Raw genomic sequence first — 27,950 nt, 5'->3', positions numbered from 1 at the left:
ACTCGGAGTTGGAGTCCCGAGGGAACGTCGGACGAGATCGACGATCCTCGCCCGGTGCACCCGCTCCCCTAATTGACCAAACGATCGTGAGTTACGATACGTGCTATCAGCCTTGAACAATGTACGGATTACTCCGCGGTGGACTGCAAGAGACACTCCCTGCGAGGCATTCATCGCCGCTCGATAACCATGGCGCCTCCGAGACTTATGTAAATACCTGGACCCGAGATACGACCCGCGTGATCCCGATGACACGCGAATGCAAATTCCGCGCCGGCGATGCAGATTGCCCGTGAACCATTGGGGAACCTTTCGTCTTTCGGAGGCTTTCGAGTCATCCATCGCATCGCGCGGAGCGATATCGCCATTCCTGGGGAGAAATAAGCAGCGGGTTATTCAATTGAAATTGACGATCTAGCCATTCCAGTCGGCCGATGATTAAAATACACGGAATACCAGTAATTTCCCATCTATCGATACGTCAAATCGCTTCGGTAGACAGGGAAGTCCGGTAAACGACTCCCCACGTGGCGAAGTTATCCAGTTAGTCAGCTGATAACCGATCGATGATCTTTCTCATTTTTGTGCTTTTGGTGTTTCAGTGACGGCGAGCCATCCACCGCAGAGGCCATGGATTCCTTTGACGAGGCCGAACAGGACGAGACCCACGTGTAAGTATTACAGCCCGTTAATTCGTCGCTAGAATTGCGGGAATTTATTTCAAGTGTTGGGCAATTGGTGCTTTAATTATAATTCCTTGTCCTCGTTCTACCAAACTCGGAGGGAAGAGTTAGGAAATGGTGGAATTATTGTAGCGTTCCCTTGCATCGATTCGCGTCGCGAGTGGAGGGGCCTCAAAGTCATTCCTCCGCGCAATGAGAAAATGTACGAATATCGGTGTTGCCTGCAAAGGGACTCGACGGGGCACGGAGCCGCTGTAACGCAGCAAGTAGGGGTAAATAAAATATAAGAACCGTCGACGAGTCGTCAGACTCGGATGCGGCCTCCCCTTGTTCTCCTGGAGAAGAGCTCCTCCCGGCCGGCGAGCAGGATGCTTATTTAAGGGAGTAAATTATTCAGTCGGGAGTGCAGGATTCCTCGCGCGGGAAAAATGCGTCTACGAGTCGCGTTCCCGTTCGGTCGGCTTGCTCGAGTCATCTCGAAATGAAATTTTCTCCGGGGAAAAAAATGCCTTTGTCCCGAACGGCACACAGTAGAGCCCTGGCTGCGCGAACTCGGCTTTCGAAAAATTCTGAGAGCTCGAAGGTGGCTCCCAAAAATCGATGCTCGCTAAAATTATTAGATTTTCGCATCACGAGGCTGATTGCGCCATCAGACACACTCGCTGAAGCGAATCTTTTTTCGGGTAGAGAGAGAGCATCCTTTGCTCGTATTTTTTTTTTGACTGCGCGAACTCGCCTTTCGAAAAATCCTGAGAGCTCAAAGGTGGCTCCCAAAAATCGATGCTCGCTAAAATTATTAGATTTTTGCATCACGAGACTGATCGCGCCATCAGACACACTCGCTGAAGCGAATCTCCTGAATTTTTCGGGTAGAGAGAGAGCATCCTTTGCTCGTATCTTTTTTTTGACTGCGCGAACTCGCCTTTCAAAAAATTCTGAGAGCTCGAAGCTGGCTCCCAAAAATCGATGCTCGCTAAAATTATTAGATTTTTGCATCACGAGACTGATCGCGCCATCAGACGCACTCGCTGCAGCGAATGTCCTGAATTTTTTGAGTAAAGAGAGAGCATCCTTTGCTCATACTTTTTTCAATTTTTTTTTGTGCGACTATGGTCGGGCGAAATTTTAAGGAGCCTCCAGCGAAGTCAAAGCCAAAGCAGGATTTCATCCGTGCGCGTTTTGACTTTGGATGGACATTTTATGCGCTAGTCGTGCGGACTACGTAAATCAATATCGCGCGCGGATTAGTCCCCGTAGATGGAGCTCGTTTCGTTTAATTCGTCGTAATTGGATTTTCACGATGTTAAAAAAAACCCGGGGAAAGTCCCGGTGGCCGTGCCTTCGAATTTCGCGGATCCGTCGTAATTAACCGTATTTAAGCGTCCATTATCCTCTGCTGCTTTGCATTCGCGTCGGGAAAATATCGCGGGCGACCATCGGCCCGATTACATCGTTCAGGGGAGGATAATTGATAGCAGTTATTAAGATCGCCTTTGTCACGAAATTACCGTAACGGACAATACATTATACGTTCGCGCCCGACGAATCGCCGCCCAAGGGAGGCTCATAACTCAGAGACAATATGACGCCGTTAATGCATCCTAATAACAACGGCGGTGCAGGTAATTGATAATCACGAGATCACCGAGGGGCGGGCCGTGTCGAAGGAAGAACACCGTCTCGCCGAAGGCGCGACTTCTTTGGTCCCAAAGCGGAAATCGCAACGCCGAGTCCTCGCATAATCTGCATCTTTTTATCACGCGACGGCTTATCGGACTATTTTCGGTAACTCCGCCTGAGTACATTTCCTCTATCTAATTAAAGAAAATTCTCCAATTTTCTGTCTCGCAAATAAGGATTAGAGTTTAAGGAACCAGGCAATGGTATCGTAAATTGCGGTGCATCCTTCGAGATGTTCAAAAGGTCATACAAGTATAATGCAGATTGCGGGTACGTTTCTTTTTTAATTTTATTTCCAACCACCGCGACGACCACCGTGCAATTTGTTTTTGGCTATGTCAACTCCCGAGTGCGAATGGAAAACATGAGATTTTTCGCCTCGATTCCTATGAATCCATCGTGGCCACGATCCAGACTCGCGACCTGCAGTGCCACGAGCGTTGCAGCCTATGCAAGCGGTGCAACGAGCTTTCGAGTTGTGACATTTGCTTTGCAGTGTTCTATTATTCCTGGGAGCAGGAGCGCGAATCGAGGCGCGGCGTTCGGTTTATTATTCTCATAGGCGTTTCTGCAAGTCCGAAAGAAGTCCCATAGCGGTGGGAATGCGATTCGCGAGCGGGTTCCTCGCGGAAGGTGCACGTTGCACACGCGGGGGCGTGATCGAGGTATTTATCGAGGTGCACTCGAGGGAGATCGAGCTCCCTGGAGGAGACGTCGTGACTGCGGCATGAAAACCCGGCATTGTCGAGCCACTGCACCAGACCGGCTGTCCCATTCTCGAGCATCGAGACCGCGGATGCACCGGGTCATGCAGTCTGGCGACACGCGCGGAGTATGCAACTGCACCGGTCCCTGCACTCCGGCATGAGTCCCGGTATATTATGCCAAACGCATCTTTACTCGGTTGATCGACTCCTTGGGAGATTTCCCCTCGAAAAGGAAGCCTGCACCCTCTAATCTTGCAACCTGACTCTCGAATGCACCGGGTGCATCTCGACGCACCTTATACGAGGAGATCCATTCCGGGCACTCGACAAAGCGAATCGTTTATAACGGATCGGTCAGTAAATTTCCGAATCGAAGAAAAAATAGTCGAAGCGCTTGTCATGAATGATAAGGGAAACCCTCTCTTATCGCGGCGACTCCCGTATTTGGGTTTGCCCTCCAAGCAGGTCGTTAAATCGGCCAGACTGGCGCGAGGATCGATGTCAGATATAACGATTATTTATCCCCGGTCGCCGATTTCGCTATAGTTCGCCTCCCGCGAATGAGGGATTCACCGAGGCCGATTTATGGGAGCGATAAAGCGCATTGCCGATTTCGTCCGCGAATCGGGCGCGAGCGGCCGAGCCTGTTTATTTATTGCGGCCGATCCTCGCCGGCAGTTTGTCTGGCTCGGAAGTTTAATTTAGTTGGTTGATCGCGACGGGCCAAGTTATGCACTATTACGCGATGCACCAGGCCGAGCCGCCCGCCCGGGATAACGCCGATAGGGCGCTATCCTCTGGGATAGCTCCTGGTGGCCGAGCTGATATATCGGCCCGTAAGTGTCCGCTCTTACTACGAAACGCCGTTAACCGCTAACGCAAAGCCGCCCTCCAACACCCTGCAATCACCGGTGCATCCCGAATCTATTGCGCTATTTGTCAGGCCCCGCGTGGATCCGTTGCATCCGCCGTAAATCATTTCCAATCGTGACTCCTGACCGTTTCTTGGCCGGGATTTTTCCTTCGGTGCATTTAGTATTTATCCGACTGCCACGTCGGACGTTGCCGTAATGGCCTGGCTCGCGTACAGATACCTAGGTGCATGCGCGCATGCACTTGCAGCGGAACTCAGCCGGGCCACGCGGCGTCCTTTCGCGCGAGGAAGAAAGAGTCGGCTTTCTGGAATTATACGCGATTCCACATGGATTAATGATCAAGAAATGTTGGCTCCCATGTGACTCATCTGATATATCGTCCAGTAAGTGTCGCCGCCACAATGAGAAACAGTTAACCCCCGCGTTATCACTGGCTGCACCTCGCTGCATCTCGCAATCGCCGTCGTACGTAATCGCCGGTGCATCCCGATCCTGTGGCACTATTTCTCGGGCTTCCTGGAGATTGCTTGCTTCTGCGGTAGCAAAGTAACATCGAAATGTGACTGGGGGGCTATTTGATGCTTCTTTTCTCCCTCGACTAGCTGGCCGTGCCGTTTCTTGCGCGAGAGGTAAATTCCTATTTTTCGGATCCGGCGAATCCGGAATGGAATCAATGGGACGCGAACTCTAGGACTCGGTCTGATATATCGACTCGTAAGTGTCCGGTCTTACAGTAAAGCACAGTTAGGTCCCCGTTAACGCCACCGACGGTTGCAGACGAGGTGCAGCGAGCTGCATGCGCGGTGCATCGGCGCATCCCGAATTCACGACGGTGCACCTCGGCTCCGTGAATTGTCATCGAGTCGGGGGAGGAAGGTGGGTAGGTGACCGCGAAATTGCTCCAGTTTACGGCCATATTCCTCCGTGGATCTCTGTACCCCTTATTATCTCTGCGCACGTACCTCCAAGTGCACTTAGGACTGTGCCCAAGATCACGCGACCACGTTTAGGCTAGGACAAACAATCGACGAGTGATTCCAGGCTCGGATCATTCTCCTAGCCTTTTATCCTCGGCTTTGTGTTTCCAGTTTTCCGGAAAAAAAAAAATATATATATAGTCGCTATGAGATGATTTCATAAATAATAGAACGACTCGCCGAGTGCGCTCCCTTTTTCGTCGCTCGTCATCTCGCGGGGATTTCTCCGGGAATATTCCGCAAGCTCGCCGCCTTTCTCCCGAGCAATTTGCATTCGCGGAATAATAGATGTTCCTCTTGTAACCAGTTTCTCGGTTGAAAAATGACGGAGAGGGGCCCGCGAGCCGCGGACTACTCCGCGGGGCGAAATTGAATCGGTATCGTGGGAGCTCTTTCCGGACGCACCCCGGGGTGCAATAGCTTACGGGGCGTCGCGACGCCGCACTTTGCCCGCCGTCGGCCATTTTAATGGGACCGCCGTGTTTAACGGCGTTCCCGGCGATCGGCGTCGCCCTTAATGGATTTTAATGCCGAGATCGTTAGGCCAGGGCGTATCACTTTAAATCGATCGCGGACAACCCGCGCGGCTATAAACACGTCGACGCGCCGACGTTAAAGCCGTTCCGACCGCACATGATAATAATACATGTACAAACGACGTTGCCTTCCCACATGCATAGTAAAAATAAATGAGAATTGTTTCATTTATCGAGCTGCACCTCAGATCCGCGTTCGTCGCACAAGGAATAGTTCATTTTCATATTAGATTTCATTGCACGGAATACATGCGGGGTACTATGAGAAATCTGTAGTCTTCGATTGTCATCTAATTGCACCACTAAAATGTCGGACATCCGAAAGAGGAAGTGTCTGTGACGAATAAAAAAGATATTTCTAAACTGTTCAATATCGAGAAAATACCGTCTTCTTAAACTTTAACTTGAGTCTCTGTCTGGTCGACATGGAAATCTTGATTTCTACCCTTCGACGTAACGTAATTATTTAATAACGCAAGTACTTTGGAAAATTATGACTAGTCGAAGAAGAAATAGTTTCGAAAGACGTAGAGATTTCTAGTACAAGGGAGGGCTTGAACTCTGTCGGATTTTATTTTTAGGATAACCTGAAAATTTGATGGTTCGACATTTTACGCAATTGGATGAAATTAATTGCGTTCCGTTTAATCGGCAGGTGGCTCGTTTCGTTGTGTGTTTCCTGCTTTATTTTACGCGGAATGTGCGCAACGGGCTCGTTATTATTGTCCTTTTGCGCTGGCAGTTTCCGGATGTTTCTCGTGAAACCAAAGAGGCACGCACCTTACTCGCTCATATGCGTAAATTAGGTAACCTGTCCGGATTTTATGGAACAGGTTTCGCGAGTCTTGAGGCAGGTCACGGCACTCGCAACCTCGAGAGCGGCGGGTCCGAATGGGCGATGGTCATTGATGGATACCTCTTTTGCCATTTCTCTTTCGACCGAGCATTGCGTCGACTTCCGACTGAATAAAAAGCGCGTATCGATCAGCTGATTGAAAGCCAACAGCCTGCCAATTTGCATCCGCGAACCGCGTCGGTGACCCATTCCGGGCGAGCTCCTCCCCTGATTCGTTCGCGGCTAAAAGTGCGTTCGATAATTAATTCCAGAGAGCATCAGTGAATAAACATCCTCTGAAATGATCACGGCGATATATCGTCCCTGGGAAATTAAAAATGATACGTTAATTGAAAATAAACCTTCGATATCTTTCCACGGCGCGAGTGGAAATGTCGCACACCAGAGAGTCCAACTGGAGAATTCCATTACGATTTATTGCGTAAAATGTAATCCGTAATCCCGTGGAAAGAGGAAGGGACTTGCAGTGCACGGGATTTGGGAAGCATCGCATTTATGAGAGCTCCCTGTTTCCATGGGCTTTTCAAAGGAAAAGTGAAGTCGCGGTTCCCTGCATGTCGGAAGCAACGCTGGGGGGGCAAGCCCGAATGGGTTTTAGCCATTGATGGATACTCCCTCGGTATTTCTCTTTTTACTAAGCTCATCGCGAAACTCTCGCTGTACAAAAGGCATTTATCAAACGGCAGATTGACGGGCTGACAGCCTGCCAATCTGCACCTATAGGCAGCCTCGATCGGTCATCCTGAACTCCTCCCGAATAAGCTCTCTCGCTGATCCGCATGCAATTATGGTATTGGATTTGGAATTCTCAATTTTTGGATCGAGCTAAAATACGTATCGATTCCCAAATGACGGACGAGAGCCGGCACTCCATTGGGAAATTAACGAAAAATTGACGTCCCTTAATGGAACCGATCCGAAAAGTACTCAAGTCTTGAAAATAGTTCGATCACTCAACTTCGACAAGTATGATATTTTAACATATTCCATTATTTCTATACGTTTACGAAATCCTTATTAATATATAATATATAAGGGATCCACGTTTCAACTGTCTCATGTCAGTAAGACCCGCTCATAGAGCACATTGAACAAGAGCACGAAGCGAATCTTGATTGGCTGTGAAGTTTAACGCAAATGGGGATGAAGTCGAAGTTTGGATGCGTCTCCAAGATATCTCAATCTAAAATCGAGTCGAAAAGTTCCTCTTCGCGTCTCGTTCTCAAGCTCTGGGTTTCCTCCTCGTCGGTTCTACGTATTGCCTTAAAATACGATCACGTATTAAATCGTTGTAAGAGTAACTTCATTTGCTCCGCAATTCCCCCGAAGTTCCATCCCGGGCGTAACTCTACCCTCGTGACGTCTAAAAACTTTAATCGCCGTTGAATCGACCGTTTAACAAACTCATTTGGCACGGGTGTAAAGTCCGCGAATAAAGGACGCGTTGGAAGAACTCTCCGCGAGCCTTAATTGTCTGTGAAGTTTGGAGTGAATGGGCCGAAGTTGAAGCTTTTTATATGCCCCTGGAAGGGGAAGACACTTCCTCTAACAAATGAATCTGAAATTTCTCGTACCACCTTCCTCCTTGCACCCCCGCTCGTTGCTCGAAATTCCCTCCACCCTTCTCCGTTCCCCAAGATGGCGGCAAGGCCTCGAGTCCTCATCTGTTTCCAGCTATTTCAACTCGCAGCTGATTACACGTGCGAATTAGGTCTCGGTACTCTTAGCTTATTAAGCCAGCCGCCATAGCCGAAACCAACGGAGTGCACCGTGATCGTTAATTCTGGGCGCTGAAAAAACATCCCTTAACGGCGTCACACCTTTGTTATACCACAAAGAGGTACTTCCAGATTAATAATTAATTCCACTCGAAACGTTTAATAGATTTCACCGGGGTTGATGCAAAGAAGCAACATTATTTCTAATTAGTACATACTCGATTACTAAATCTCGTTCCGAATAATCAGTCATGAAAAATATCTTCAATGAAGACTCCCCCAGGTGGTTCCATGATCGAAAGTTAACCAATGGGAAAAATGCTCGTCTAATGCCTAAACACCCCCCTTTTTAGTTGAAATGTTCTGCAGAGCAGAAATAAAGCTCCAAAGTGTGGGGCCTTTGTTACCTTCCCTTAAGAGGTGACCTGAAATTCCAGGATAATTCCAAGTTCCGCCCAGGATCGCGAAAGATCGTTTCCTAGGGATCCTTGGTTCTCGGTTTGGTTTCCTCTCTGCGTTCCCGCAAAGGAGAGCCGAAACCTCAGTCGTAATCCGCGGCAAAGGTGAGCACCCCGGAATACGAGGGGCCCCTTTTAGTGCTCGCGGGCGCGTTATAAAGGCCCTCTTTGACAGACTTAATCCTTTGGGCACCGATAAATCCGGAATTCCCTCGTATTTGCTGGGCGTTCTTGGCGGGGCTGGGCGCTCGCTCGACGTCAGGCCTTTACGAGGCTCGGCGTTACGGTGACGTCTCGCAATTAGCTACCATTCGCGAGGGTTTACTCGCGAGTGCACGTGCGTACATGGCAGGGTGCATTAGCGTGTGCCGGGGTATGTACAGGTACCACCCATGGAGTGAGTTCTTTCGCATTAGCCGGTGACGTCTAATAAGCGCGCGATACCGGGGCCAGCAAAGGGCAGGAAGAAGGAATTCCCCCGTTCGTTCGCCCGGCTAATTAGACGTGACTCCTGCGGGAAGATTTCCTCCCGGAAAGGAGGCGAATCGACGGCGTGTGTACTCGCGTCGGGGACAGAGAGGCATTTCTACGGGGAGGGAAGAGGAGGAGAAAGAAGGGTTGCGCCACGAATGGCAGCCAGCTCGGGGCGCTCTTTCCGATCGACTTGCTTCCCGCAATCGAATGCCAGAGGGAAAGGGGAAATTCGATTCCGCGGTATCGAATTTACGCCCACGTGTCTTCGTCGGTGTGGATGCGCACTACGCGGACGCGACACGTATGCGCGCCCCGAGGAGGTACCCCAGAGGATCTGGGAAATCGCCGCTCTCCTGTGGGAAGGCCTCGAAAGTCCGATTCTGGATAAAGATCCCCTGAAAAGGACCCGGTTTTTGGGAACTATCGGACGTGGAGGGATTGGACGATGATCCTGGACCGCTTTTTGAAGATGGCCAAAGCGGTTGCTGCCGCATTCTGGAGCCGACTTTGGAAGGTAATGAAAAATCCCTCGGTACGGGATTTCCGCGCGTAATAGAGAAAACGCGCACGAGTTCAATTTTCCTTTTTTTTTTTTTGTGGTCTCGAACGTGGTCCGGGAATTTCAACTGGGTGACAGATTTTCAAGGATCAAGGGGACGTTTCGCGTAGAACGGAACGTCCTGATAGCTTGGGTAAAGCGCGTCCAACATTCGCTAGATGGACGTTCCTGGGCCTCGAGGCTGTCTGCTACTACATATTTCTCCCAGGTAAACACTTCTTGGGTAGAGTGATTAACAAGTTGACTACCTACGAGGAGCTTTGGACTCCATTCTCGGTTCCTCGGCGCCTAGCGTCGAGAACCCTCCAGGCTCCGCATCTGTTTAGTTTACGACCAGCTTGGATGCCTGTCGCTCGCACCACCCGTAGGTAATGTCCGCCGCATGACAAACTATCCTCCCCAACTATACTACTCGCAGAGGATGGCTAGTCGCGAAGGACGACCACCTTCCGAGGTGGCACCTGCGGATCCGCATCCATCTCGTTCCCTGAATTCGGACGCGGCCATTAACCTAATTGCTGGCCAGTTCCCCGAACTTCCGTTTACAACTGCTCCAACCTCCTCTGTGTACACACTATTACCCACGTTTCCGAGTCCCTTTTGCAAATCGTCCCGTTTCACCCAAAATCGCTCGAATTCATACGCACTATATGGCTGGACACGTTACAATATACGTAATTACTGTTAAAAAAGCGACAACGTGATTTTATCAATTTTTCGTTGCATATATCATGACATTCGTGAGAAATTTATTGCATAAGTGTTTTACCTACACGATTTCACAAAGATGTTTTGATACTATGAATTTATCTATCAAGTTTATGATTGTATCGCAGATTTATTAAAAATTTTAGTGTGTGTGTGTGTTTTAACAGTGCAGTACGGCCGTGCGTTTGGACGACTGCGGTGAAGTAACATGCATTATCCGCGGAATGTTTCTAAAAAAGAATTATTTGAAGATGCGTAAGTCGATGCAGACGTGTCTTCTGTAAAAAAAGCCCGACTCTGCGGTTTCTAGTCGAGGGGAAGAAACGGAGATTTGTGGCGAGAAGTCTCCGTCGCGCAGAAGGGAGAGCAGTCCCGATAGGGAGGAGACTTTATTGGATGCAATCGGTGTTCCCTGCCTGTTTTCTGCGATTCCTTGGTGTTAATCGGACCGTGGAACCCACGAAAAAGGAAAATCGCGGATCGCCGGATGTCCCTACTCGGTGGGTCGCAAAAACTGGCGAATTTACCCGTCGATTTCAGACCGGTATCTGCAGACTGTCGAGGTCGTCACTCCGCGACTCCGGTTACCCTCTTTTTATTCCCCGAATAGTTTTCCCTTTTTCTTCTAACTAATGCAGTGGGTCGCGATGTACATCTCGGTGCTCGGTCCTGGTTGCAATTTCTATTACAATGAGTAAAAATACATGAAATTGCAGTCGCGGCATTTCCTGGTGGCAGGTGCTTCCTGGAGTCCCCTTCATACCAGGGCCCAGGTTAACGCTTTAATATTCTCATTTTCGTTCCTTTCCTCCAAAACGTGCCGCGTATTTTTTTTTTTTTCGAAACTTAATCATCGGCGGCAAACGTCGAGGCGGAGTGAAGAGAAATTATTTCGGAAAGCAAAGAGTCGTGCCGAGGATCGAAATGCCGCGAAACTCCTGGTTAGCCGTCCTCGAGGTCTGTCTCATTAAATGCAAATTGAGTATTCTGTAAGATGGCATACAGGTACACGTTCGATAATTCGCGATATTATCTGCCAGCCTCACCGGCAAATCCAGTTTCGCCAGACGTCCGATACGCGAGATAACTAACTTGGAAAATGTTGATGTTGCATAATTATCATAAACATATCGGCAGCCTCGCCTTCTGCGATGCACTCTAATCCTGCCTGCGAGAGGCCCGATCCAGCTAGATCTCCTCTCAATTGTTAACGATTCAATGATAATCGCGCATCCCATTTGCATGCCTTTCGCCGAAGCATCGAATGCACCAAGATGAAAATCCATCCGCGTTATCGATCCAAATCCTCGTCCCCTCCATAATGTTATCTGCAAACACGAGTCGACAAACATTCGCGCGCCAAACGTCGTGTCGATAAAACAAGACCCTACCTCGTCGTTACCGATTGCGCATTGAATTACGCCCACTTGGGGGAGTTTCATCCCCCAGAAATCGGACCCGTTCGGCGAGACGCATCCGCACGTTGACAGTCGTGGCAAAAGCGAGAAGCAAAGAGTGTGCTTTCCCACGGGACTGTGGTTTTCCGCGTATACATTTACACCGCGTAATTGAATTCCAGGCCTCTAACTAACCGATGTCTCGAAACCAATAAGCCCCTCCCTGCTGTGAGTCCTGGAAAATGTCCTCCCTCGTCTTTTCGTCGGGGGCCCTTGTAATCGCATTGTCCTCTCTATCACAGCCCGCTGCAAGAAGACGTTTCCCCGTAATAAAGGGGGCAAAAGTCGATTAGTCCCGAGATACAAACTTTATTATTGGCCCCCAGACAACCCTCGCGTTGCTTTCCTAGGGGGTCTTCTGGCGAACCGAGCCACCCCCGGCGATGCCGTCGACAAATCGATTTCACGGCACGAACGGCCTTAAGGGAAAGAATTAAAACCACGGAAGCCGTTCTCACGAGCTTAAATCCTCCTCTTAACGGAGCCACGGTCGGACAATTAATTACACCTCGGCATTAAATTCCGACTCGCTGCAGTCCTGCACCTGCATACAGGTGCAAAGGCTCGGTGCACTTCTGGGCCACTCGACGGTCTCGCCCCAAGTTTTACCGTTTTCGCCGTAAAATTTAAACTACCCACCTTCGAGTGCATCAACCTGTTCGTAAGCGCGTTTCATGACAGAAAATCTCTACCATATAAGCCGATTTGTGTATCGTCGCTGTTATGCCACTGTAAACTCGTGGTTAGGACGATATCAACAGCCTCTTCAGAGGTTGCCCTGTGAATGGAACAGCGAGAAAAATGAGATAAAGGGCAGTCGGAGGCGGAAATGAAAGGGTGCAGTCCGGGGGCGAGTAATTAATTGAAATCCTGCATTAAGCCTGGTGCATGAGCTGGAGACAGGGATGGGATAGAATGGGGTGCAGGTTTACATCTGGCCGTACGTTTACACCTGACTCGGGCCTATCGCGATCCAGGCACCGGCTCTGCCGGTCGCACCGATTTATCGGACCTATCGGGGTGGGGAAACGAATCAGGTGCATTAGCGCGACCCTAATTCCGTCGGTAAAGTACAGGAGGCTTTCGCGGTAATAACGGCGCGTTATCCCGTCCGCGTGTGCACCCCATCGGTGGTTCGAACCCTGTTAACCTGAAACTGAAACCATGTTAAATTTCGGATTTTAGATTTTTAATTTCTCTGAATTTCCAAGACCTTTCCTCGTGCTTAGATCGTCACATCTTTCGCTCGAAAAACCTTAAAATTAACGCTGAATCCGCTTTTAGAATGGCGACTAAATAAATTCCATGTCGTCTGCATGTACTCTTGAAACAGGACATGATTCGTATTAAGTAAGGCGTAGGTAGAAAATAGGACTCAAATCGTGAAATAGGAGCAAAACGAGGCTTATCAAGATTAAGCAGGGCTAAAATTTCGATTTGAGTTGCCAAAAGAGAAACTCCAGGTCCGAGTTAGCCATGAAGCAGTGTTACCTAACAACCGTGTTTGAGTTCATGACGCGACGCGTCGATGTCAAGACTTCCAAAAATTGCGTCGGCGATGGCGGTGATCGGAAAACGAGTTGCACCAAGAGGAAGGGACTACCTGGTCGATTCGTTAACGCCTGTACCCGCGAATAACGGCGACAGGATCGTTAAAGCTTTCTCGGGACTTGGAAGGAGCGACCTCGAGGTCTGGTCGTCTCGAGTCGGATTTCCAAGAGGCGCGCGAGACGAGGACGTTATGTCGGGGGTGTTATCCACGAGGTAGGGGCAATTTCACAGGAATTATGACTGGAATAATCGTGGCGGGGCTTAAACGGGAAATGTTATTTCGCGGGAACTTTAAAAGCTCCCTGATAGCGGCCGAGATAAAAGTATAAAAGTCCTGGAGCCCCGGGTGAGTCCCACTTCTCTGGGGCAAGACGACGGATTTTAAAGGGCACTTTGCAAACTTCCAGGGATCCTAATAACAGTTAAGACCCATTCTTTACCGATCGGAAGTTGTTCGAATGTGTACAATGTCTGATATCTCGAACGGCGCCTCTGAACTCGCCTTAGGCATCCCTATAGTTGGGGGTTGGAGCAAAAGGGAGCAGAAAATACGCGCCCATTAACGGCGAATATCTCACGCAACATCGAGCCCGAATAACGCCCTCTTAACGCGGTCGCGAAGGAGTTGTTAAGCCCACGTTAACGGACTAACCTCTTGGTCCGTCGAGGAAGGAGCCGGGGAAGGGAAAAGACTCCGAGACGGGCGACTATCGATAATCGAAGAAGCGAGCCGCGAGGGCAGGGCAGGGATAAAGCCGTAGTTATATATACGGGGGACATGCATTCCATGGCACGAATGCAATTACGGTAATGCAAGCCCCCTGCATCTGGGCGGCTACATTTGAAGTTGCTTCAGCTCTCGAGTAGCTGACATAACCTCCTCCTCTCGCCCCGGGTTATCACCCGCCGATATCCGAGCCGATCTGCCCGACGATCTCGCCGACGATCTCGCCGACGATCCGGGGGACGAGGAAATCCGACGATTCCGCGAATCCCTTGAATCCAGAGACGAGATTCCCAAGTTTTCCTTCGACTCCGAGCTCGATTTTTCGGAATGTGCCCGCGGATCGGAGTTTTTCACCTTAGAATCTCTAATTAGAGGTCCTAAATGAGCTTTGAGTTGATATAAGGAGAGACTATTTCTGTGCACTTCAGGTCCTTTTTCTTAGACTTTGATGGTGGCAGATATTTCTATTTCTTCTACTCGAGGACTCTAAGTAGAACTCATTTCGTGTTAAATTGAACAAACGGGGCAGAAAGTGGATAAGTAAGGGGTGAAAGGGGTCCAAAAATGGTCCATCTTGGGCTGCACCTGTTCAAAATAGGACTACAATTTCGACTCGGGCTAAATATCAATAGCAATTTAATTGGAGATTGAAAGGATACCGACTGTCATTCCCGGGAATCATGAGATAAAGATATTTCTCGGTGATACTCAATTCTATACCCTAATGAGATTCGAATCCTTCTTTCTGGATTGTATGCACACTTGGGTAAATATGGCCTATAGGGCTAGCTGGAGGGAGATGCAGGGGAAAGTCAACTCCGCGATTTCTGGAATCGCCGAGTGAAAATATTTGTCTTGGACTCCGGTACTGGATGGTTCCCGATGTCTCCGGAGTTTCGGGAAACTGGCCCAATTTAGTTGAGTATTTCGCTGAGGGATCCGTGAGATCACCCACCTGGTGATACACTTGGTGATCCGAATGGAGCCAACACGCTTCGAAAATATTTCTCAATTAATTCGAAATTGGATATCTCTTATCTGCATCCCAGTTTTTATGGACTCAAAATCCCTCTTTTCGAATGACACCCCTTTTCACCCTTCAAGAGTCGAGAAGTAATACATTTTATTCATCCCATTTGTAAGGAGATTCCAAACAAGATGCACCGAATTGCATTTTCCTCGAGAAAATGGCCAAATATGGCAAAGAAATCGGTGAAAAAGGATTTCAAAGGTGAGAACTGTGTTGGGAAACACTTTCATTCCGATGCAAAGTCGCTCGTGGTAATGGAGCTCGTTCTCCTCTGCAACAGAGATTGGTTTAACCGCTGCATTCGTCGAAGCTGTGAATGCGTTTACGTTACCGGAATGTCAGGCAGTTTTAGACTGCCCCCAGGCAGCTTTCCAGGCTCCTGTAGCATAACTTCTAGCAATAGACCTCGTTGATTTACTCGAGTTTGCTTTGCCACCTAGCGTACAACCTCTGTCGAAATTAGACCCGAAGATAATACATCGAGAGTGGCTGGAGAACCATATCCACGGCGTAAAGCCAAACGAGAGATGTGGTCTGTTAAATATAGATTTTTAAAAGGAACTAAACGGCCAGAAACGAGGAAAGGAAATAACTTTCCGGGAGAAAGTGGACCGGCTTAAACTAATTCAGCGAAAAGTCGGGTAGATCCCAGGTACTCGTATTTTGCACAAGTACCTACGTTCTAAGGCAGAGGACGAGAGAGTTGCCAGAGATTGGGAACATTGTTCTGCATGCCCTGCGAAAGGCCCTAATCCGACCTAATCAACGGGGTCCAACTTATGGAATCCAACTTAGAGGATCCAACTGAAGGAATCGAGGCTCACGCAGGAAAGTTCGGATTCACAGAGCCGAGACGGTGATTCGCGTTCAGCTCGGCTTAAAGAACTCTTGACTTTATCTCAGTAATGAAAAGGTCATTTTACCGTTTACGAGGAGTCTTCCCAATTCCATCCCAGGAGCCGTTCCGACTTTGCTCCTCCGAGTCGAGATCCTCCGGGATAAGAATTCCCGAATTTACTTGGAGCCGAGTCCTGGCCCCATTTTTTATAAAATGTCCCAAATTTATTCGAATCGTTTCTAGATTAACGATAACGAAATTTACTGGATTCATTAACCCTAGAAAATGTATATTACCATATATGAAAACCACCTTGGCTATCCTTGAGTTTCTTGGTGAAAAATGGCCGTGTATCTTAAAAAAATGACAAAATTGCTCTTAAACCGCGATCCGAACCAACTTTACGAGCCCGTAGAGCACATCTTCACCGTTACTAATCCAAAATAAATTACGGAATCATAAATATTATATTCGGAACTTGATCTAAACCTGCAAACACACCGTCAAAACCCCTAAAACAAAAAATGACTATGCCGTAGGACAAAAATCGGCCTTATTGACCCTCGTCCTTTCGACGCTTCGCCTTAAGAGTATTACCTCTGATGAGGATTTGAAAACCCATTTAGCAATCTAGACCCGCTCTCTTCGGGTATTCTCTAGCATAGGTTTCGACATTTCTTCCGCAACGAAGGCTCAAGGTGTTCCGGACCAGTACCCGGTGATGGGCATTTCCTAATCGATTTAGCAACCGGGATCCGGCACGCAGGGCGATGCCTAGCGCACCATGGTGTTCTATGCGTTCCTTTCGCTGGCTGCGTGAACTCCACCATGAACCTCGGATAAGAGGATCAGCATAAAGTGAGCTGTCTTCCCAACGTCGCGATGTCTGCATAAATTCAGCCCCCCGCACCTACGGCCGCGTGTAGGTAAGTATACGCGGCGGGGGCTTGCGGCTGATGTACAACGCGTGGAAGTTATGTACCGAGCCGTGATTAGACCCTGAATATGAATTAGGTGAGAAACTTTATTCCCAGGAGACCTGCCGCCGCCGGGGCGGCTATTCGGGACCATTGCCCGAGGAAATCGAGGAAAAAGAGCGAAACGTTGCCATGCAAATGCGCTCGCCCGACCAACTTTCGGGACGTCCCGAAAGTGATCGCGTTACAGCCTGGAAGTTACACCCTCGCAAATCCTCGTAAACCGGGGAAACGAAATGCCGCTAAAGAATGGATTTAAAGAATTTTTTTTTAAACGAACTCTTCGAGCGATGTTGCGCCAAGCACCCTAAAGGAAACCGAGACGTTGGAGGCGCTCAGATATGGAGCAAAAAGTAACCGAAAGATGGAGCCAGAATGTGAATACGAAAAATTGGAGACCCGTTTTATGCGATTTTTATCACGAGACATTTTATTTCCCATCATCCCGCTGCCCTCCAGATAGTGATCCGGGTCCAGTTTCCGCGAAAATAGGGAGAAAAGAACGAGATGTCTCCGGACCAATGTCTGCGGCTTTTCCGATGGAATTGCGGAATATCTCGAAAGTATCCCCACATAGTTCGCGGGAATTGGCGCAAATCCCAGATACGGTTTACAGCTTGCTAGACAACGGGAATAATAAGAGAAATAAACTCCAAGTTCATTTTCAGATATCTACAGCGACAGTCCTGGTCTGGCAAGAACGTTAGCCTTCGCCATAACATGGATTCTTGATAGAAAACCTTGTATCCCTTTTTTCCAGGAATAATCATTTCCTCCATTCCACAAGTGCTCAAGCACGTGTGTACTTCCCTTCTGATTTAAAGCGGGACTTTGAAAAGTTCCTAGCACCGGCTATAAAATAGTCAGCGGGATTCAGAAAAATTCAGAGTTCCCTGTAAGGTAGGCATCGACGTTTCCCAGCATTTGGACGTCGATTATCATCAGATCCTCGGTCGTAAATTAGGCAAGGAAATTCGAAATCAAGGCACTGTGCGTTCCACTTCGTTTCTCCGGTTCAGCGAAATGCAATATCCACGGGTAATAACCGTGCCACTAAAGCGGAAGATAATGCCCCTTGCATTAGGCCGGCTTTTTTACACGGCGGGATGGAATTAGGAGGAGAGCCGCTCGTAAACGGTAAAACGGCCATTTGATTAGGGCGATAAAGCCGAGTTTCTTAAACCAATGAACATCGGCTGTCGAGCTGGCTGCGAATCGCTACTCTCGCTACACGACTCCGAACTCTCCCGCTGCGAGAGCTCCCATTGCCTGCGTTCGTAGATTAGCTAGCTTGTCGGTTATTTGTAGCCGGTGTCTGCTGGCTACTGTCCTCGCCGGTAAGAACTACGCCCCGTTGTACACGTACTTGCAAACGAGTGCGCACACCCACCCGAGCTCGGCGGAACACGCCCGGACAGAGCACGAAACTTCGGCCCGACAAGCGCCCCGTTTTCCGCGGAATCCAATTTTCTTTTTGCATTCCGCCGCCGTCGTAAACGCGGCTATGTAAACGAAGCCCCTCCAACGGGAGTGCCCTAATTTTCGCGGCCGTATCTGAAATTAAATCGCGGCGATAAGTCCTCGAATTCCATATTCCGTGCACATTCATTCGCGACGCGGAATACGCTTCCCTCGAACGCGGACATTGACGCCGGAAAAGCTCGCATTTTCGGGACCTGAGAGAAAATGTCCTCTCAATCCCATCGATTGTCTAAAGGCCGACATTACTTTATTTGCCAGAATTTTTACGGAAATTCTAATTGTCGATTTGGGTGCCGTTGGACTTCTCGGGACTTGGGTCTCGAAATTTTCATCATATTTAGAAGCTTTAATTGTGGCATGGGGTTACAGGTAATCTTAAGAAAGGGAACCTCGGTGGAATTGAGGGTTTACTTTAAATCTTGAAAGTGGGGGATAGTTCCATTTCTTTCACGTGTAGGCCTAAAGTAGGATTTAATTCGGGTCGAATAGATTATTAAAAGGCAGGACCAAAAGAGTTCTTATTTAGGTTACGCGGATTCGAAGGAGGGCCGAAATTTCAATTTGGAAAGTGCGGGCAATTTCTGCTTAAAATCTACGCGGGGTAAAAAATTCTTTCGCACAAGTTCCTCGGAGTCTCTTCCGAGAGTAACTTTCGTAGGAAAGGTGTTTTCCAGTTACGCACCGCGGAGCAGAAAATTTCCTTTATTCGGGACTGTGGGGAATACGGCTGCCATCTTTTCCCCAGAGGCGGACACGGCGCCCTGAATTTGGGGACGGGATATTCCACCGATCCTGTGAAAAAAAAAAAAGAAAACAATTTCTGTAAATAAAATCAGAGAGTCCACTGTTTGAAGGTTAAACCTAACACCATTGTCTGTGTCGATGTTGCAGGTATATTCACGGTAATGTGCTACAACGTGCTGTGCGACAAGTACGCGACGCGGCAGATGTACGGATATTGCCCGAGCTGGGCTCTCGACTGGGAGTACCGGAAAAAGGGGATCCTGGGTGAAATCCGACATTATGCCGCCGACATAATCAGCCTCCAAGAGGTCGAGACGGACCAATTCTACAATTTCTTCCTGCCGGAGCTGAAGCACGACGGCTACGACGGCATTTTCTCGCCCAAGTCGCGCGCCAAGACGATGGCCGAGAACGACCGCAAATACGTGGATGGATGCGCCATTTTCTACAGGACAGCAAAGTAAGTGATACCTTGACTAGAAACAACCTCTTGCTCCGATTAAACCCCGCATTTACCTGCACCCCTCGGCAGGATGCACGTCCCTCCAAATAGCGCAGTTATGTAAATGCATTCAGGTCATGCCCACGAACGATTGACCACAGATGATATTTCTTCGGTAACGCATGGTAATTAAATATCGCGCTTGAGGCTAATTTTTCAAACTCTGGGGTTGTCGACCACTTGTCGGGAATATCCTCTAAATTATTAGAGGGCCAATCATCGCGTGACTTATTTATTTTTACTCGAGAATTCACGTCTTTTTTTGACGAAGGCGTTATGGGGATGTCGCGCGTCTCCGGTAAATCTCATTAGACGTCAGTAGCGTTGCTTTTCGACATCTTTTTGGAATAAGCGATTCTATAGGTACAAGAGCGATGCGACGTCCCCCGCGATCAAAGCGATCGGGTATTCGTCGCAGTCGGCCGTCAATATTCGCACCACGGGCAATATCCTCAAGGTAATAACGCATCACGTAAGGTGCCAGGACTCTCGGCACCCTAGAGCTCGAGAATGGCTATAAGTAGAAAATCAACTTTGCTCTATGGGACTCGATCTCGTAGGATGTCACTCGACGTCCCGGGGCTCCTTCGGGGTATGCGAGCTTATAGGAAATTCTTCAATCTCGTAGATGGCGACTCGGGAAGAGGACACACCGTTTAAAGTGGAGCAGCTTTAGAATATCCTGCTTACGGAGTCTCCCCCTTTCCCACCCTTTCACCGAACGTCCCAAAACCCGGCGACGGGAAACCTCCCGGAGATATTCCAAGTTACTCTGGAGAATCTCGAAATCTCTGATCGCTCTTAATTTAAAAAAAAAAGAAAAAATGCCTACCCGCCTCCAGAAAATTACTGATCTCGGGGACCGGTAACAATTGACGTGCACTTTCTTGGGGGAAAAAAAGTCTCGAGACGCGAGCTCGATAAATTACTTCAAAATTGATTAGGCTTATTCCCTTCGAGCGCCTCGATATTTCAAAGTCTAACTCCCACGATTCCTCGAGGCTCCGATCCACGGGCACGCGCTAAGCGCTCCGAGCGTATGTACGCCGGTGAAGATTGACTGCCTCCTGATAAAAAAGAAAAAATAAAAACATGAAAAGGGGAAGAAGGAAAAGCGATTCCCACATCTCGGCCCTTTTAGCGCGATCCCTCTCGCTCAAGAGTCCCGGCAGATTGGAGGCATTTTATTAAACGGTCCCGCCATGGCACATTGACAAATGGCCGGACGGGTTGAGTATCGATCATTGGGGGATTTAAGCCGCGGCGTATTTATGAAAATTGCTCGGCACATTCCGCGTGGTAACGGTCTCTTTACTTCGGATCCACGCTGGATCCATACCGGGGATCCGTAATGGCGGAGTTGCGCGCAAGAAGTGCACGAGACGTGCGCAAGAAGTGCAATAAGTGTACCGCGCCGCCGTGGTAGCGGCCAGGCATTGTGCGCGCTTTATCGTATCGGCCGGCGCGTTTATTTTCAATATCGCAATGTAATTTAATTCCAGTTTACGCTTAGCGAGCCGCCCGAGGGGCTATCCGGCGTCAAAAGGCGATTACCGTGATGTATGTACCGAGGGCGTGCGTGCACTCTCGTTTGGTCGGCGTTATGCGTTCACCCGCGCATCGCGAGTGCATAACGGAGCCTAACTTGCACCGCTCAACGTCGATCGGGAATTCTTCGCCGTTGGCCCATTATTTTCCGCATAGCAAATGTCTTTCTCCCCAATTAGTCCCGGAGTTAAATGGACTTGCCCTCCGAAGTCATCGGCTCGGATTGCGCTATCGAAGGATACCGATTGAATGCACTCGATGGGCTGACACGCGTGTCGAGTGCACGGGACTAGACTTAAATCGACGTCGCTTCTAACGAGAAGTTAATAATAGAATCGAGAGTAATGGAACTACGTCCGAGTAGCAACGACCTGCACCGACTATGAGCGAAATCGTCGCATTCTATGGAAAAAACATTCTTGGGTTGAATGGATCTTAACTGGCTGCTATCTTGTAAAGATCGAATTAATTTAAGGCAAATTACAAATAGTACTCAATTTTTTTAAGCCCAGCATTATCAAACCAATTAATTTCGCTTCGAAAGACAATTTTTCGCTGAGGGTAGGAACGATCGATTTGTGTGTTTTTTTTTTTCTTATCAGACATTGTTAATCATTTCGTTGGACGAGACTTAGTGGATTGAGTCTTGGCGTTCACTTCTTATCAGGGATTAATAAATCGCTTTGAGGGGTCGAATTAATAGCTACAGTGGATACGTATGAGCGGAGTGAAAATGTCTCAAGGGTTATCAGACTTCCATTGGAGATATCACTATGATGCCCACGTATATCGAGCGGACTCGTTTCGGGGTCGCTTATCACGCGTGTATAACGGTCCCTGCACGCGCTTATCGTTGCACGAGTCGACGTCCATCTAAATTTCTTCGCCGTTACTCCGTTACGGAACGACCTCTTCGCCTCTTCGTCTCAGATGAAATAAGACTGACATCCGAGCCGAGACGAGGTACATTTTGGATTCATCATCTCGGGACCACCGAGAATGATGGTATCGTTTCAATGGGCACTGATGATGTAGACGAGCCGATAGATGCGCGCCTGCATCGGCTCTGATGCATAGGACATTGTTGCGAAAGCGAAGGGGCCGCTTCGGATTGACGTTAAATTGTGATGGGAGTACAATTGCAGGCAATGGCAGTGCTCTGTACCAGAAATAAGATGGAATAATGCATCCGTTCCCCCTCTCCCCCGGAGCGGAGTAGGAAACCGCATATTAATTACAGGATGCAGTTAAGTCCAGAAAACGAGGAATTGGGTAAACCAATTACAGTCCCCACTCTTCCAAGCACCGATCCACATAAATCGGAGTGCCGGAACCATAGTTCGATTTTAAAATTCGATCAAAATGTGATTTAATCTCGCCGGTAATTAATAGCACGTGGACGTTACACTCCTGACACTTAGTATTCACATGAACATGATTCTCTCGAGGAAGATAAACCGACGCGATCTCTCGTTTTCTCCGCCCTCTGAAGTGCTCCTCGAGGGACGATTTCAGATTTCCCATCCCTTACGATGACGGGCATCGAATGATTTAATTGCAGAACTCGTTCGGAGTCTCGCTTCTAGTAGGCATTAAACGGCAACCGGCCGATAATGGAACGTGGAAATTACATCTGGATGATGTGCAATTATGAAATGAAATAATAACCCGGGATAATGACGCAGGACGAGGGGGACGATGAAACAATTAATCATGGTTAGCGGCGAGGGAGATCTATATAGATAGGTGCAGATGCGCTTGTTCTTGAGCTCGCGTCGCGATTGAGTTACCAACGCGTTCTTAACGCGCTAATCGGTTCGGACCCCCTGCAGCGAGTGTCGAGAAAAATCGCATTAGCCTTTCAAATGCGAGGTGGAACGAGCTGGGTTGCCTCCTCGGAGCCGCGGGCCATTTTTTACGGGCCTTTGCGGGGAGCCTCGCGAATCGCTCCTTCGGGATATTGCGCCGGCTCTGGACCCGCGATCAAGGATTGACGAGCAATTGGCAGTTCACCCGGGGCGAGCTGTCATCTCTCTGGAGTCGGGTGTCGGGTCGCCCCGAGGTGCAATTTCCGCCATCGCCGAGCACCTTATACTTCGCTGCAACCTTCGCTCCTCGACCTCTTCGAGCCGACTTCTACTGACAAACCATTGGAGGATACTTATGGGAGGCGTTTCAAAAATCGAGACAAGGTGATCAAGAGACCGTAATCACTCTTTGATTATACTCCTGACCCGACCAGAGTTGAAACATTAACCGTACTCCGAACCCGCGAAACCTATGGAAGTCCTATTTTAAGTCATATGTCGAGAGAAAAAGAAATATTAAACGTTACCGTCATTCCTTCTTTCGTACTCGTGTATTGCTCCCTTTTACGGGCTGGCGCCTATCTTACAACTATTTGTCTTCAGGGTATTTTCGCTCTTTTACTTAATATGAATTGAGACCTTCTTTAGGCCTAAAAACGGAAGAAATGGAAACGTTTACCACTCTTAAGGCTTAAAGTAGGACCTTGATTGTTTATAAATTACCCTTCTGCATGTTATCTCAATTTTTTGAGGTCTACCATTAGAGGTTTCGATTCCAGGTTTGGCTTCCGGGACACCGTTCACTGCACTCTTTTTGTCCCCGGGCAATGAGCTGTCATATTCTGATGACTGATAATAAATTCCGCTCTGTCCCAGTTTCGTCCTTTCGAGATCCGCGCACTCTCTAAGGAGTGTATTACTTTCATTGAGCGCGACCATGCATCCGCGTCGGAGATTTACCATCCGGGGATCTCCTTGCATTCCGCATCCGAAGATGCAAATGACAAAGGCGGCCTCGTGAATGGGATTATTAAGCAGCGAGATTAATCGCCCACAGGGGCCGAGCTTCGAATCAGGGGTCATCGAGATGGTTACTTCGTCTTCCATTCAGACGGACCCGCTCCGTCTCGAAGTGGCGGAGGAATCGACGTCGAGGGAAGTGCCTTTGCACTTCGGACAAAATCCTCGTCCGAGCTTTTTAACGCGCCACTCAATTGCCCGCGTCTCAAAGGCCCGATCCGTTAGCTCAAGGATCCGTTTCGTCAATCAATTCCCACCGGTTTAAAATGCGACTTACGAGCAACGGTACGTTTGACGCCGCTTTCTGAGTAAATTGATTGATCCATGGGTATAACCTTCGCTGCCCAGACCTTTTTTATTCCCCCCAAGGCTGTGGAATCTTCGCTTCGTCGCTCCTCTCGGTTCGGATCCGGTCGTGAGTACTTAATTTTTTTTTATTCCCGATTAATTCCCACTTCTCAGCGGAACTGTATTTTCGTAACAGGACCAGTCATCATGCTTTTAGGGGTTCTCTGTAAATCTTGGATTCGTCGATCGCATTTTCACGGTGAAGGATGCTTTATTTCTGCCACGGTGACGCGACATCGTCCCATTCGTCCCTCCCGGCATCACCCTGGCACGGCTCGCTAACTTTCCTGTTAGTCGGAAGGAAAAGTTGGTCGGAGAACGCCTTCGGCGGATAGACACGCGAACTTCCAGAAGGTCGCCCGAGGGTAGGGACGTCCGGTACTTCGACCTTTTCGCAAAATGGAGCGAAACCTCCCTGCTCGAAATCCCAACTTTTTCCCTCTCGATGTTACCAGACGCGTCCTCGGAAGAACTCCCAGAAGCCATTACGTTCTCTTTTCCCGGTCCATGGGGGGTGTCCCCTAAATCCCCCAAAAGAAACCCACCCTTGTTTTGCGAGTCCGACTCGTCGAATATGAATTGCGCGAAGAGTAAGTGCTTCGTCTAATTACTCATCTAATATTTTGCAGAGTCGTTGGGGTCTGTACCATTAGGCGAGCTCCTCGAGAAATCGTCTTAAGGGATATTTACCCAACTCGCTAAAAGGGGTGCGGTTAGATTTTCTGCATCGAACGTCTCCGACATTCGCGCCATCAATTATTCCTCGTAATCTCCGTGTACGTACCTACGTACACGCCTAAATTGGTCGTAACACGAGTTTCAAGTGCCATACTCAAGAGATGATTCCTATGGCGTCGCGGCGCTCCCATCCTGGGTGTAGTTCCAAGATTTGCTCGAAACCTCTCCAACCGAATGCGTAATTCTCGAGACGCGTGGCTCGTTTAATTAGTCAAGATATAACGCCTCGATGTTGCGTTTCTCGATCACGAAAGCCACCCTTAACCCAATAATTCCACGAGTCTCGGATAGTGACGAGCAAAATCGGTCTTGCTATTGCAATTTTGGTCTTGGTCTCCCTCTTCTTTTTTAAGACCAGGACTCGATTATGCAATACTGACCAACCCTACCATGATCTTGGTCCGATCTTGAGTTCTTGGCCATCGTTGATCTCAGGCAATGAAACTTAGAAAATGACTTCCGAAGAGTCATAGAATCACGGCGTGCGCCCTAGGAATTAACCCTGATTTTCTATCAGCCTCTTCGGCCATGACAGGCCATAAAAACTGTCGAAATGGTCCAAACGCAGGTGAGACGAATTATTAATACTGGGTTCGGGTTCTAATTCTGCCCGAAGTACGCGGAAAATTGAAATTAATCTCTGCGCACAGTCCGGGAGCCTTTCGCACTCGGGAAGCGATTCGTTCGAACGTCGTGCCCATCCGGGACGTAATCCCGATTTGCCATGAACGACGTTAGAGGTTCGCGAAGGCAATTCGGGCTTCACTCGTAGCTACACGTCAGAGTCGCGGCGATGAAACTTTAAGGGCCTTATTCATCGCCGTTACCACGACCCGAGTACGAGGCATGAGCGACTCGTAAAGCATAACTTTCGACGTTTCCCGAGGTTTCGCGGCTCTCCTCGGAGAACCGAAGGCCTACGCAATAACCCCCGACAACGGGGAATTTAACGCGTCGTTACTCTCCCTTCTTTCGATTCAATTCGAGCTGGCGATAAACGCAGCTGCGGCGAATTAGCCGCCTGAATTGAAGAAACAAACCGCGAAATTACTGCTGAAATCCCGGGGAAATGGCCTCTACGCGGTAACGTCGGGCATGACCGTCGAATCGGCGTATATTACACGCCGTGACGCGGTTACGTCGGCGGAAAAAAAGGCACTCGCTCATCTAACGCACCGTGAGTCCTGCGAGGTGCACCTGAAAGCCTCCATCTTCCCCTTAGTGCCCGTGGCTGATGCACGGTCCGTGCATTTTTCTCGACAGGCTCCATCATATCTCTATCTGGCACGATTCACGCACTTCCGACGAACCGCGTACTCTTCCCCAGCCCTGTGCACCTACTCCGAAAAAAATGATTAGTTGACCAAAAGAAATATATATCATTGTCTGAATCATATATAATTGCAAGAAACAATTATTCCATTGAGAAGAAATATCCATGTTGACTTGAACTAATTGTTGCCGATTTGAAATCAGTCCTTTTACTTTGACGTTTCTTCGGACGTGTTTGATTTTATAGGATTTTCTTGCCGCAATATGTATATCTGTGAATCCGTCGATTTTTTTTCCTGCAGTGTAGGGCAAATCTCTCGTTTAGTTTTTCCCTTTTTTTTTTGTGATATCACTTTCAATTCCAGGAATTGTCATTACTGCAGCTCAGACGCTGGACCCGTGTCCATGTCTTGCACGTGGTGCCAGATTGTTCCACCTTGTGAGTTAGATGGTGCTTCGCGATGATCAACGTTTTCCCTCGGTATGAATACGGGAATTCCGGTTTCTTCCGTTTGGCGGATTCTAATTGATACTAGCGAAGCTCCTTGCAGGCGAATCGCCGAGCCGCGTCGCTGGTTTTCGCTTTTTCATCCGGCGATCTTGCCGCGCCCGGCGCGGCCATCCGCGGTCATCTCCTTGGCCATCTCCTTGGCCATCTCCTCGACCGTACCGGCGGCGGATTTATGTCGACCTAGAGATCCATTCCGGACGCTTTAAGGCGCGAGAACTCGTCCGGACCTAAGGGGCGAGTCGCGGAAATATTAGATATCGGCGCTCGCATCTCAGCGGATAACAAGATACGAGACAGAAATGGCTTGGCGCACAAATGGCCTCAGTTTCTGCGCTTGACTTGCTGCCACGCCGGTGCGTCGGTTCGGCCCACGGGACCGAGAGCGTTGAGTTCTTTAGAGGCCAATCTCTACGGAGGCTATTATCGATTCGCCAGTCTTTTAATCCGCCTCCATAAATAACGACACGCTTAATGGCGCGCGCCGTGCCGACGGCCATGCCATCGAACTTGTCCATTCTTTCGCGGCTGCACCTCCTAGCCACTTCCGGTTAAGATCGGTCTCAATGTTTCCCCGTCTTCAGTTTCGCTGATCATACCCCGAGAAAAAGAATTCACTGAACGAAAGAAATATTGAACGGTGGCAAGGAAATATTTTGTTAATTCAAAGAATAATTATCTGACTCGAGTAAATTCTCATATTATGATTCCGTATAAATGTTCCATCCAATTTATTCCAGTTTATTTGAGCTAAATAACTACTCCTTGAACTTGTCAAAGGTTTCTTTGGATATCCAAAGAAATATCTCTCTGGTTTAATCCAATTCTTTTCTCGGTGTAACGATAAGACCGCTGGTCGATTTGAATGGATTTTCGCGAGCTTAATCCGAGTCACGAGCAAACTGCGATTGTCAAGACAGTTCGGTCTGCCTTTACGAGTATACTCAAACGAGATCTCGGTGATTTGGTTACTCTAATACAATTCTTGTAATAAAATAAATAATAAAACTGTAACTGGCGGGGCGTTGACTCCGAGGTACCGGAACGTGACGAGTTGCTCAGAGTCCTTTCGACGGGAGGACTTACGTTCCAGGGGGTTGCATTTCCTTTATCCGCGGATTTTCGAGAAATGGTTCTACCATAAATCTGTCAGAATTTCGTCGGAATGA

At 48.7% G+C, this 27,950-nt stretch overlaps 1 protein-coding gene across 2 annotated transcripts in view; it reads left to right on the top strand.

Moving 5' to 3' along the window:
- LOC105702488 (CCR4-NOT transcription complex subunit 6-like) overlaps window positions 1-27,950 on the top strand; it is a 592,633-nt gene that overhangs the window by 544,008 nt on the left and 20,675 nt on the right. For both annotated transcript variants that reach the window (XM_012430091.1, XM_012430092.2), the window contains exons 4-5: window positions 603-671; window positions 19,185-19,497. In XM_012430091.1, coding sequence (XP_012285514.1) covers window positions 603-671; window positions 19,185-19,497 — 382 coding nt within the window. The remainder of the gene's footprint in view (window positions 1-602; window positions 672-19,184; window positions 19,498-27,950) is intronic.

Source organism: Orussus abietinus, unplaced genomic scaffold (genome assembly GCF_000612105.2).
Source record: "Orussus abietinus isolate OABI.00-Male unplaced genomic scaffold, Oabi_2.0 scaffold63, whole genome shotgun sequence".
NCBI classification, from domain to species: domain Eukaryota; kingdom Metazoa; phylum Arthropoda; class Insecta; order Hymenoptera; family Orussidae; genus Orussus; species Orussus abietinus.
This window is presented reverse-complemented; position numbering and strand designations above follow the sequence as displayed.